At 40.3% G+C, this 13,525-nt stretch overlaps 1 protein-coding gene across 1 annotated transcript in view; it reads left to right on the top strand.

The window, feature by feature from the left end:
• The window catches only part of SHB (SH2 domain containing adaptor protein B), a 67,374-nt gene extending 55,013 nt beyond the window's left edge, over positions 1 to 12,361 (top strand). Inside the window, exons 5-6 of the mRNA XM_005486291.4 lie at positions 70 to 189; positions 9,179 to 12,361. Coding sequence (XP_005486348.2) covers positions 70 to 189; positions 9,179 to 9,362 — 304 coding nt within the window. The 3' untranslated portion in view covers positions 9,363 to 12,361. The remainder of the gene's footprint in view (positions 1 to 69; positions 190 to 9,178) is intronic.
• Positions 12,362 to 13,525: the final 1,164 nt, after the last annotated feature.

Below are 13,525 nucleotides of genomic sequence, written 5' to 3'. Positions count from 1 at the left end.
GTTATGTAGTTAAAGCAGAATGTGTGGGAATGTTTATGCATGTTAATTAACCTCTTTGCTTTTTTGTAGATGGTATCATGGAGCAATAAGTCGGACAGATGCAGAAAACCTGTTGCGTTTATGTAAGGAGTGTAGCTACCTTGTAAGAAATAGTCAAACAAGCAAGCATGACTATTCACTTTCACTGAAGTAAGTACTTTTCAGTAAAACATAGTAAATGTCTTTATAAGGCCTAACTTCTCTGGTGTTATACGAGAAAATTATCCAGTTTGTTGCTGCACTTTTCTAGCTCTGAAGGACTGCATGATGTATAGTAACAGTCACTGAATTAGTATCTTCCTGTCTGGGGATGTTAATAGATTTCTAGTCTTCATTTGGTGTCCACTTAACTAAATAAACTTGGATTATTTTTTTTTTTCCTGGTTCTAATTTGAAATCCTCCTGCTTCTTCTGCTTTTGGCTGAATAAGGAACTGTATTGTTAGGGAATTTTATTCCTATTGTTTTGTTTGCTTTAATGGAGTAAAGCTGTACAGCATTGTTACAGTTCTTGGAAGTAAAAAGCCCAGGATTGAGGATGAAAGATCTACAGAATTAGGAAATTAGTAGTATTCTAGTCTTAGCACTGCTCTGAATCTGCCTTACCTAGCTTAGGCTGAGTAGGATACATTACAGATGTCTTCAACCCATCATAATACAAATTGATGAGCTGTTGGGGTTGGAAGGGAGAATCAAAGATCATCTAGCCCAATTCTTCCACCCATAACAGGATAATGAGTTCATTTCATTTTTTAGCTGAGGAAGATTGTCAAGGTTTTCTGTGCAGGAGAAAAAGAAGCCCGTTTACCTTGGTAGAGGCTGTACAGGTGCAAAGAGAAATGTTTCCTTTCTTTCTTTCATGCAGGATAGGGTCTTATGTGGAACCCAACCTTCCAAGTAGGGCTGGGGTACAGGCCAGCTTACCCTTTTCACCAGCATTACTCCTGCCAGATTGGCTTTTATGCCATTTCCTTGCAGGTGTGTTCTAAAAATACATTTTACTGCTGGGATGATGGTGATACCTGGTTGTAACAAACACTTTTATAAATAGCACCAAAGTGGATCCATTTTTTTTATAAGTTTAAAATTCCATTCTAGGACTTGAGAAGAAAAATATTTTGTAGGAGTGTATTTCAAATCACTATTCCTCTGCTACTCTTTTTGGGATCTGTCTGTAATGCAGAAGTTTGCCTTGAGCTGGAACACATCTGCTTTAGAATTGTGGTTGAGTTCCTGTTATCTCCTTTGTTATTTGATCTCTGTATACTCCGATATAGGTGTCTTCTAGATATTTTCAAACACTGAAGCATTAATGGCACAAGCTTTGGAATAAATTTTCCCTCAGGCCTGAACTGTCCCTTAAATTCAAAGTCTTGGAATATGGCCTATTTTTAAAAGTATTTCACTTAATTCTTGCATCAGCCCAGTGATTTTTGTTATTCTTCCAGAGGAAAGGTGACAGTTAAAATTATATTTTGCTGTTTTGGACAGCTGCATTCATGCCTTTAGTATCCTTTTGTAGTCTCTTTGGACAGAACTATGATGTTTCCATTGCCTATAAGGTGTCTTTGTTCTTCTCAGGGACCTTTAGTACCATGATGTGTGAGTCAGCTTGCTTCTTTTTTTTTTTTTTTTGGTTTAATTGGTTTCATTTCTGCTTTAGGGAAAAAGTAAGACTCACACCCTGATTTTGTACTGAGATTAAGTATCAGTGATTTAAAATCTGTTCTTCTATTTCATGTGACAAGTTTTTCTAAAAACAAAACAGAAAGCAAAAACCAAACTGAAACCACTTCACTCTATTTTTTTAGTTTTCTTTTCTCTAATATCAAAAGATTGTTTCCCAAAACACAGCAATGAGAATCTACCCAAATATTACCTGTATTTGAAAAGTGAAAAGATGGTAGAACTTGCTCATTTTCTTTTAATATAGTTGAATACTTCGTAATGGAGACATCTCTGAAGACCATTCTTTTCCAATAGCAGGAAGTTTTTTTATGTTCTGTGGACATTGAAAGAGTCAGACAGGCTTGACTTGCATGGGTAATTTTTGTGAGATATTTGTCTGGTTCAAAATCCAAAAATTATCATTCTAGATATAATGAAATGAGTGTGAAAATAGCTTTATTGCTAAATTGAAATGCATCTGTGTATAAAACAGTCATTGAGGTAGTTTAAGTTGCTCATGTCAGTGTTTGTCGTTTCGAGATGATGTCGTTTACCCAGTCAAATTTAATTGCATGTGGATTAGCTATCTCTGCAGGCATCAGAGAAGGTTTTATTGAAGTACACATTTATGTAGCCCATCTCAGTTAGAAACAAGGAATTGGTATTGTTAGTGACAAGTGTTTGAAGCTAAAAGCATCTTTCTATGGATTGGGATCCAAAGACCTAAGCCGTCTTGTCAGCATTGTTTAAATTCTGCACAGCAGAAGAGGAAAAAAATATGGTCTACCTTCCCAGAACAAAATGATCCCAAAGGCATGAGGAGCAGCTGTACATTCTCTTGAATCTCCTCATCAGCCCTGGATTGTTCTGTGTTTCTTCTTCTCTGCATTCCTTCAGGGCTGTACATATTTGGCTTGCTCATACCCACCCACTCTTTCTTTAAACACAATTATAATTGCAGAAGGCTGGGTAAAAATTGGAGACCCATACTCCTGGTAACTGTGCTGTGACAAGAAATTCCTGGCTGCTATTGAAATGCCTAGTTTTAAATTCCTTGTCTGAGACCTGTTCTTTACTAACAAGCACAGTGGTGAAAAAGGTATAGTACATGTGGAAATGAAAGAGGGAGAGCCATTTCTTACTTATAAATGTTTTAGATGTTCAGCAATTACTTCATAACGTTAAGCTCACAGAGATGCATTTCTGATATAGCAATAGAACAGGATCTCAGGATGGGGTTATCATATTTCAGTCTTGGTCAGTAAAGACCAAGTACCAGTTGGGCTCTACTAGCTAGTCCTTTCAGTCAGGATTTCCCCCTCCCAGGACTCTTGCAGCAGTGTGCACCCGTGCCCACACCACTTCATTTCCTGACTCACATTTCAGTTTTGGGAAATGTGGCTGTTCTTAATTTTAGATAAGGACTATCTCACAAATTAACTAAATGTGCAGTCCATGAGCAAAACAGTAACAGGCATTGCTTTCTGATCTGTCAGATAGTTCCTGCACAATCACAGCCACTGGAAGTACAGAGCTGAATTCAGAGAGGGTGGTGCCTTTTGACATCCTGATTCTGTGGATTTGTAAACAGGCATGTGGTTTCCCTGAATAGCAAAGGAAACTGCAAGCTATGGGGTTTTTTGTCATTACAGTCTGTAGAAGTGGTCCTGATTTCTAAAGTTGAGTACATAAATTTTGAGTAGTTCTGGGTTCTGGATAAATTCTGGACTTGCACCTTTCTGTTGATTTTTGTTCTTGGAAGTAAATCTCGTAATATTGTAAAAATAACAAGTTTTTTCCTGTCAATATAATTTACAAAGAGGTCGTGGGATTTTTGATGGGTCTCTAAAGTAGCAATTGAATAAAAGTATTTAAGAGTGTAACACTAGTCTATTGTTAGCCTAAACCATGAAGATAAGGTCCTGGCTGTTCGCAGGAAGTATGGATTCTGTCACTTCTATGGACAGCCCAACAAACTGAGGATTCTCGTTACCTTCAAAGCAGCCTATGGGAACTGGTTATAGAGGATGGAGCCTGGGCTCAGTCTTAGTAGTGGTTTTCACACATTGGGTGCAAATGAACACTTGTACACCTTGTTTGTTTGTAGAGGAAGAGATGTTTATTCTATCATGAAGACATTGCCTGTCAAGTGTAGAATGACGGTGTTGTGTATAATATGCTTGAAAAAGCAAATCTGAAGCAGGGAAAACAGCTGATAGGCCAGCCTCTTAATGTCTCCAGTAAATGATTTTTCAGTGGTTTTTGGGTTTGTTTTTTTGTTGTTGGGGTTTTTTTGGGGTTTTTTTTTTTTTTGGTGGGGGGTTTGGTTTTTTTTTCTTGGTCAGACATTAAGCTGTGAGGTTTTATTTTATTTTCTTTTTGCTGTACATAGGCTTTGTTCAAAGTTACAGCCTGTAACTCAAGTTAAAATTATGAAATAGAAAAATATTTTTAGAAAAAATATTTTTTCCACTCTATTATTTTAGAGTGGAGAAATAGTACAATATATATTTCCTACATTGCTAGAATTTTTTTCTGATGATATTGCAAAGTTGTTGCTTTTTTCTTTATGCAAGTGACATTTCATCAAAATTAATGCAGAAAAATCTGTTCTGACAAAACAGTGCTTTCTTCAGCAAAAATAGGGTTCAGAAGACTAGGCCAAACTTTGTGATTGTGAACACTGAATCATGTTTCAAAGCCATTAATATTTCCTGGAAAAAATACTAGGTTTAATATCTAATTAATATTTATTACAGCTGCTTTTATCACACTTCCTGCGTAAGATCAAAAAAGCACATTCTAATTAACTGTCTGCCCAATTCCGTTCTCATCCTCACTGGGTTTTAAAAACTGAAAGAAAATATGTGGGGAGGTTGCAATACCAAGTCTCTTGGTATTATGGTTGTGTTGCCAAACATTTTAAGCAAGGTGTGACTGACTATTAGTCATGTATCAAGTTTGTGTCTGTGTAAACATCTGTGCTTGAGAATTCCAAAGAAATTTGGTGCAGGGATCAGCAATTAGCAGTTTTTTCTGTGTTTGAAACTCATGGGAATGGTTGCAAAAAGGAAAGAAAGGGTAGAATATTGTCTCTAGTAGCACTGTTTTGTCACTGTCAATTGAATGAAAAAGTGGTGAAGAGTTGTTGCAACATTAGAAAAAAAACACAATGATATTTAGAATTCACACAGTAACAATATCACATGCTGTAATTCAGGTCCCAGCACCTTCTCTTAGTAAATGTAAAGGTCTTGTCTCTTCAAGGCACTGGCTCTTACCAGTGTTCACATATGTGAACTTGGGATCATGTTTAGGTTCTTTTCTTTGAACACCTTGGGCCTGGCAGGTTCTAATAGTTGTTGCTGAGCTGAAAATAGGCATTTCAAAACCAGGGCTACTCAGTCAGGCACTTGTTCAGGTAGACTCCAAAAGTGCTTCAAAAACTAAGCAGAAACTTATTTACAATTACTTCAACCATGGAACTTTTTTCCCTGTCATTACCTGAAATTTCAGTAATCTCTTTGCATACTAAAATCAGCATTTGGAGGAGAGGAAGAGAGAATAAGACTTCCAGGCTCTTTTTTCACGTGGTCCCTGTAATTCTAGTCACTGATCCAGCAGCATTGGTGGTGTTAATCAAGTGCAGATGCATCTTGCCCTTACCTGTCACTAAAGGCACTGATTCTTTGAATCCAGGCATACCAGAAGAGAGAAAACTGTGAGACAGATTTTGAGGACAAATAGAGACGGTGAGACAGCACAGAAAGATTCTTAGTGTAGATGTGAATAGTTTCACAGAATAGTTTACAGTTGAAAGGATTTAATTCAAGGACATGATTACAAGGTGCTGAGTTGACTTTCTTCCAGCTTAATTTGTTCTACATTATAGAAGATGGGAATTGTCTGTTTTGCTATGTCTAATTGCAACCTGTGATAGTTCATTTGAGATGGGGAAGGGCAGATAGCACATTCAACAGTGTAATTTTTGGACAACTAAAAGAGGGTAGAAAGGGAGTGAAGAAGGAAAATATTTGAAAACATAATCTTTGCTTTCATCCTCCAGTACGCCTGCAACAATGCTCAGTTTAAAGAGTTCTGAACATCCAGAAAAGTAGCCAGGATAGAAATCAGGTCTACCACTAGCAATGTGGTATTGGCTGCAAACACTAGCAGTAAGCAAAACCAGTTCATTGACTGAATGTTCTTTTTGCCTCTCAGTTCTCCTCTTTTATGAACAGAAAATTTGTGTGAGACACTGCAAAGCTTTGAAGTCAGTTTAACATACCTTCCAGTTGCCTAGAGAGATCTAGTTGCAAATGGATCTCTAGAGATGCCTAGTCCAATCCCCTGCTCCAAGCTTGTTGTAGTGTGATGTAATACTGTGTTTCAGCTATCCCAGTTCCTTTCCCAGGTGTGCCAATACCCCCTCCCTTCCCCTCCCCTTGCCTCCTGCTGAGGGCTGTCCATCAGTCTCAGTATTCCAGCAAGGGCATCGTGTGACTGTCGAAGTTCAAAAGATGCCTCTCAGCCCTGGGGACATTAGGTTATCCAGGTGTCACTTGTCCCCTGAGCCTTCCCCCCTCACCTGGTTGGTGGCATACCTACCCCTTCCCTCCCCCTCTCCCTGGAGAAAAAGCCACACTGACCACGTGGTTCGTGGTTCTGTTGGAGCTGCTGCAACATTCAGAGGTCTGTGTGCCTGGAATAAAGCTCTGGATCAAACCCTCCAGCAGAACCCGTCTCCTTTTCCCTTCACCATCGCCTAAAGCCTTTCCACCAGAGGTAAACCTGAGTTCCTGCATGCCTGGACCTGTTCCAAGTGCCTATCTACAGCATCCAGCCAGCCAAAAGTGTCTCTGAGGTGAAACACAACAGCTGCTGCCTTTGGTCCAGCAGCAAGGGCCAGACGAGCCCAGGCGCATTCCATCCGGCAATATTGGGATCTAACTCAAATACATGCTTATCAGGTTGCTGAGTGCTTTGGAAAACTTGTGAGGATGAAACCCTTCAGACCTGCCTTATCCTGGTTTCTGGGCTCTAGGACTTCTATGAGGAAGAAGTCCCTCTGTCCAGTGGGAACTCCCTTGCAGCTTGTACTTGTTGACAGAGAAACTTCTGTTTTCTCTGTAACTCTCTCTTTTAGGCAGCGGATGATTGCAACCTTACACCCTCCATCTCACCTTTCTTTGTCCTGAAGACTAAACAGACACAATTCCCTCAAGCCTATCCTTGTACGTCAGATATTCCCATCCCCAGACTAGGCTTAGTAGCCCTGCTCTGGATATGCTCCAGTATTGACATCTCTTTTATCGTGGGACACTCTCACCAGATATGGGTGCAGCCTCACGAGCACTCTGTAGAAGTAGTAGTCACTGTCTTCCAGCAGCTGGCTGCACTTTGCTGTGGAACTCGGGGCTGCAGTAGGTCTTCATGGGCAGACCATTGAATCATTCTCCTTCCCACCATGTGTCCTCCCTACCATAGTTCCTCTTCTGGCCTGTTGTGCCCCAGCTTGCACAGCTGCTTGGGTTTGTTCCATCCCGAGCGCAGAAGCTATGTATATGCCTTGTCTACATTCCATTAGCCTGCTATTCATAACTTTTAGTTCACATTCTTTTTCCCTCACCCTGACAAGCAGTGTGGCCTTTCAGAAGGCTCACCTCTCAGGATATATATTTCCAGGATTCTTTTTGTGCGAGCTCAGTGATTATGTGCTACACAAGCCTGAATATATACATAGGTCCTTTCTGGGGAAGCAACAGCTGTCATGAATACATGGCTTGTAGCAATTTGTTCATACTCTGTGCATTGTCCTCCTGTTCCAAAAAAGGCTTGTGCTTTTCCCTTCTCTGCACTAAAGTGCACGTAAAAGATCGTTCTTAAGTCCTTGTCATACTTCTGAAATTAGCATGCACCTGATTCCATTAATGTATCTGCACACTTTCAAGTCCTTCTGTGGCAAAGCAGATTCGTAGTCAACTGAAGAAAGAGAGCAATACATCTGTCCTCATAATAAGTATTTAAAGATGTCGCTCTTATTTAAGGAAAATAATTTAGAGATTAATTATGACTTGAAAGATATATTTTCCCACTAAGAAATTGATATTTAAAGCACAACTTTAAGCATTTAGAGCCATAATTACAGTGCCTGTCATAGTTTCTGCGCACCAGGTTTCTCTTCATCAGGCAATTGTTGAATACATCTGAAAGATATGAGCTTGGTTATGGTACAGGCACTTAGAGACGGAGCTTTGTACCTGCTAACTAGAATATGGCAGATTTTAGAGAAGCTGGTTTTAACATAATTTTGTTTTTCTGCTGCAGCTTTCTGTGTCATCTTGAATTGGGTTTTTTTGCTGACACAGGCCAACTCCAGTTTTAACACTACTGTCTCTGCCCCTGGACACACCTAGAAGAAACAATGGCTTGGAGCCAGAAGGTTCGGGATTGGGACATCAAACAAGCTGTAAAAACCTTCTAAGCCTCATTTAACATCTTGATGTGTAGGAGCTGTTCTTTGCACTTGTGTTGCCCTAGCTGAACTCTACACTTTTAAAGTAGCCTATATGTTATGTTAAGGCAGCAGACACTGAAAGGTCGTTTCTGGGAAGAGCTGAGGCCAGCTTTACCTCTGGTGCTGCATGGCAGTGTGGGTGCTTTCTATCAGAGTGGAATTCTGTTGGATGGGTTGCTTTGCCAAGAGCAGGCAGGGCAATTCCATGAGTTCCATGACACTCTTCTCCTGCCTGTGTAATAATGAGCCTTCCTCAAAGAGTGCCTGCAGAAAGACCACAGGACAGCAGTCCTTGCTCAGTATAGCGCACAGTCTGAAGCAGTACTATGCCTTGAACCTTGGGAATGTGCTCACCTGGAGTAGCTTTCCCACATGAAGCCACCAGATTATGCACAGAGATCTGTTCTGGGCAGTTACTGCCCAGGTGGAATGGGTGAGGTCTGCCCTGAGGCAGCCGCAGGGTAGAACAGGACAGGTCTTGTCTTGCCTAGCTGAGCAAGGTTCATGGCCTGCTTGTGCCTATGAAGGGACCGTCAGGCCTCTGACAGGCCAACACCACAGATATTTGGGTCCAGATATAATGACTGGCTATAGTGAAAATAAGTGTTCACAGGAAAATATTGCAGGGGCTGGAGAGAAGGGCCATGGGAAGAAAATGGATTGTTTACTGGTACACCTCTGGATCACTTTCTGTGTGAGACAGCCATGCATGTGGATCAAGGCAGCGCAAGTGCTGAAAACTAAGTACTGTCTTAGGCTGCCTTTGTGGTGAACTGTCCATGGGGGTTGCAACTAGCAGTTGGAAACAGTCAGTCCACTGTCTTGGCCTGCCACCCAGAGGTACTGGCATTTTGTTCTCCTACTTTCCCCTCCATGAGGAGAGCCTGTCGTTGTGCTGCACCCCTCTTCTCTATGCACAAGCATGAACTTACACTTTGCTTTGCTTTCCTTGCAGGAGCAGTCAAGGTTTTATGCATATGAAGCTGACGAAAACCAAAGAGAAATATATCCTGGGCCAGAACAGCCCTCCATTCGACAGTGTTCCTGAAGTCATCCACTACTACACTACCAAAAAGCTGCCTATCAAAGGAGCAGAACACTTGTCCTTGCTCTACCCTGTGGCTGTACGGACTCTCTAATAACCTAGTCTCACCCCTTCCTGTGGATGGGAGGTGAGAAATAAGCTGGGTTGCACACAATTCATCGCCAGAATTAGGAGCCTGAGTGTATAATGGAGAGAAGCAGCATTTAGTCTTGTGAATGTGGGCTCTCTGCAGAGTTGTCTGTGGGACTGTGTGTGTGATACATTTGTGCTGCAGCATGTCTGTAGAATTGTATTGCTGCGTAAGAGGAAGAACACTTATTTTAATGCTAGGAGAGCAGGGAGCCTTCCCAGACCTTATGTGTGAATGAAAGTGCTTCCCAACAAAAGTTCTTCCTTCGTGCTTTGAGAAGAATCAACAAGTACTTCTCAGCAGTAAAAAACCAACAACTTGTATTCTCTTGCTACCCTGAGAAACTTCTCCATGAGAAAGAGTAACCTTACTCTGAGGGACACTAGGATGTTCTTGATGGACCTGAGAAGCAGCTGCTTAGCAAGCAAGTCTCTGGCTCTGGTCACATAGTTTGATGGGTTTGGGATTTTTTTAATGCAGTTTCTTGGGGTAGTCAAATATTGAACTTCTATTAGACACACAATCTTAAAATAGTTTTGTGAGAGCAAATCATGGTCAATTACTTATTAATAGGGGATGTAATTAAACAGTAGTTTGTTATATATTTTTATCCTTTTTGGTACAATAATCTCTTAATGTTTACTGTCTTCATTTGCAAGTTTCATTTGTAGGTACAGGCAGCTAATTCTGTTTGGGACAGTTACACCATAATGTTTTAAGTAGTTAGGATAAGTAATTTTGATATGTGGGTTAGTATTTATGCATGAGGGTGGTCAAAGGCTTTTATAAAGCTTTAGTAGGCAAAATCTTCACTTGCTGATTCATCTGGATCAAACAGCTGTCCTACTGATGTAGCAGGCTAACGTGTATCACACTGGCTTTCCACAAGATGGCTTTTGCAGCTGTGAGAATTGCAATATGTAGTAGAGCAGAATTTTGTTTTTCTGGTCTACCAAGGCATTCTTAAGCCATAGCCTTGTTGGCATATACCTTCTGGCCAGTGCTCTTTTTCACCATGAGCAGAAGCCTGCCTCCTGCTGTATTTCAGTCACTGTCAGCCAGAAGCACTGTGGAAGCTGCTCTGTATCTTAGTCCTGCCAACTCGGTGCCCATGTACTTGGGACATATTTTTTACATGCTGTGTGTGCTCATTCAGTGAGATAAGTGAAAAATTATAATTGTACACAAGCTGGAACTGGGGAATCTATAGCCTTATAGTCCTCATGTTGTGCCATCTCCCACATACGTCTAGAATGTTGTGCATTAACCCATCAGCTGGTATAGTAGCAAACTGGTTATATGCAGGTTATGTATTTTACAGACAGCAATAGGACTGTGAAATTGTGTGCTATTTAATTCAGCTTTCTTAGCTACTACTATTTTTTTATGTATGCTTAGAAAGAAGTGCAAATCTGAAAATTGTGATGGAATAACCACTTATTGCCTGTAAAAGTAGTTCTTCATGGTATTGTTTAATCTGTTAAGAACCTCAAGGATGACCCATATACTCTCACTGGTGCTAAATATTGTTTGCTTTTAAGCCTGCCTTATTCTTTAAATGGCTTCCAATGCAGATTGAACAGAAGTTGATCATATGTGTGTGAAGAGCCCAGTGTCATTTTGTGCAGCAGTGGTAGTGGGTCAAACTATCTGTCTTACCCAGAATCGGAAGTTGCATTGAAATAGGTTTTCCAGTGTACCAAGGAGGGTGGCTCAGTGGAGGACAAAGAGACAACATTCCTTTCCAAGTGAAAACAAATATCCCCTTTTTGTGTACTTGATGCCTTTAGAAGGCTGACCTAGAACAGAGGCTAGACAGAGTTAAAGAATAAAGTAGGTATTTATTAAAAGGTCTTAAAGGATACACCGTGGGCAGTGTAAGAGCCTGGCCAGGGCTACACCCAAGATGAGCCCAAAATGGTCACAAAATGGATGACCAGTCACAAGGTGTCACACTTTTATACGTTTTGGTCCATTAGCATATTGGAGTTAATTGTCCAGTTATAGATTGAGGTTATGAACTTCATTCTCCTTGTTTTCTCTCTTCAATTCACCATTGTTTGTACTTTTTGGGCCTGGAGCTTGTAACAGTTGTCCTTGGTCAAGCTGGAAAAGGAATTGTTTTGTCTATCTACCCTGTGAAGAGAACTTGACAACACCTAATATGAAGCTCAGAGCTGCACACTAAAACAGCACAGAATCTGAAAAATATGAAAGCTGAAACTTAAGGCATCATATTACCTGCTTGCTCTTTTTATTTCCCTAAAGTCTTTACTGTCTTAACATCACTCAACTGACAAGAGCGTACAGGCACTTTTAAGTTCGTATATTCTCTCACCAGAGTAGGAGTTTACGAAGGTGGCAGAGTTCACACAAATTAGGAATCAGGTGACATCTGCTCTGAGTCTTGGCCTTTATGAGCTCAAGCAAAACTATCATTCCCTTTGGGACAGAAATACATGTTATTTCTTTTGTGTGCTGAATCTGGCATGATTGCTGTTCCATAGTCTGTTTTTCTTCTTTAAAGGGAAAAAAAAAGTATGCCCCTACTCTAACAGCAATTACCAGTAGAAACCAATAGCATCATTAACCAAGGCCTTGTCTGGCTTCCTTAAGCACTTTGTCTTTAATTCATGGGGATAACTATTGTACCAGACCTTTCTTGTCATGGGTCTGATCAAAAATCAGATGAAGCCAGCAAGTGCCATTTTATTGCTGTCTGCGAATTTTGGGTTGGGATCCATTGTTTCCTACAAATTATGTGAATGTGCATCATACAAATGAGTATACTGCTTATTACAGCTTCAAGGATCAGATCAAGGTTCTTGGTTCAGGAAGAGGAAATCATCTCAGAACGTATTGGTTCTCCATGGGAAGGTTTTTTTATTATTTTTCTAAAAGACTTTTAGAAAGTACTCAATAATTGCAGAATAAATAAAACCAGAATTTTGTTTGCACTGTAATGTTGTCTCTGTTTATTTAAGTGATTGTATGATATTTTTCCAGTGAAGGAATATTCTTCCCAGATTTTTTAATGTACAGTGGAAATGCAGTGTGTTAACAGTGTGTAGTATTGCGTATAGGTGGAAGATCTTGTAGTGATCATGCCTATATTGCACATTAAAAGTTTATTAAAAAAAATATATAAACCTCTCCCTTTTTTTCCTCTGATTGCCTTGTGTACTCAGATTGTCATGAATAGCTAATAATTGAAGCAGCCTTTTAGAACAACTTGTGTTTATTTGTCTCAACTGTGTTGTGAAAGTAATCACTAGGTTGTAATTTGGAGTCTGGAAAATCATATATCTCAGTTCTACCCTGACTAATTCCCTTGATAATGTGCACCTTTCCAAGGGCCTGACAAGGGTGCATGTGTGAATGATATTGCTGATGATCCAAGGAATCCAGTTATTGCTGCTAACAGCATAACACTGGTGAGTCACTTTTTGCAGTCTTTGTAAGAGGTGTTAATTTGGCTTCTATTTTGATGAGTATTTCACAGCATGGTGAAGGTTGTGAACATCTGTATGATGTGTGGAGAGCTTTAGTGGCCAAGGTTGCATTTCACAGCTCCTTCCATAATTGGAAAATCATTTAGGTTTGTACAGTCATCACCATGGTTTCTCTACTTGATTACAGGTTATTGTCTTATTTTGAAATTAAGTCTTCAGAGACAGGATGCAAAGCACAGGGCTGAATTAAGTTCAAAGGTACAAAACAGACATTTTTGGCTTCTCAAAGAACCTGACCTGAAGTAAGTATTCCTCTATATTCCAAGGAAAATGCTTACTGCTTGGAGGATGACACATTTGTGTGCTTCTCCTCAGCATCCCGTTGGGTTTTGCACTTCATCTTGATGCCGTGGCTCAAGCTGGCAACACAAACATCATGTGGCAATGTTGGTGGAGTCCACAAATAGTATGTTTTATCCAGGCTCTGATTCCATTTCGACACTGCTACACTACTAAGCTGTACTCTGGTGGACTTGGCCCTCTGCTGCTGCAAGTTGTTCGTGCTGTCCTTGGGTGGTACCTCATTTGGTGCCTGAGCAAAACAAACAAGGTCTTAACAGAATTTTAAATCACACATTAAAGACCTCACCCCACACACTGTACTCTCTCCCTGCA

Source organism: Zonotrichia albicollis, chromosome Z (assembly GCF_047830755.1).
Source record: "Zonotrichia albicollis isolate bZonAlb1 chromosome Z, bZonAlb1.hap1, whole genome shotgun sequence".
Taxonomy (NCBI): Eukaryota; Metazoa; Chordata; class Aves; order Passeriformes; family Passerellidae; genus Zonotrichia; species Zonotrichia albicollis.
This window is presented reverse-complemented; position numbering and strand designations above follow the sequence as displayed.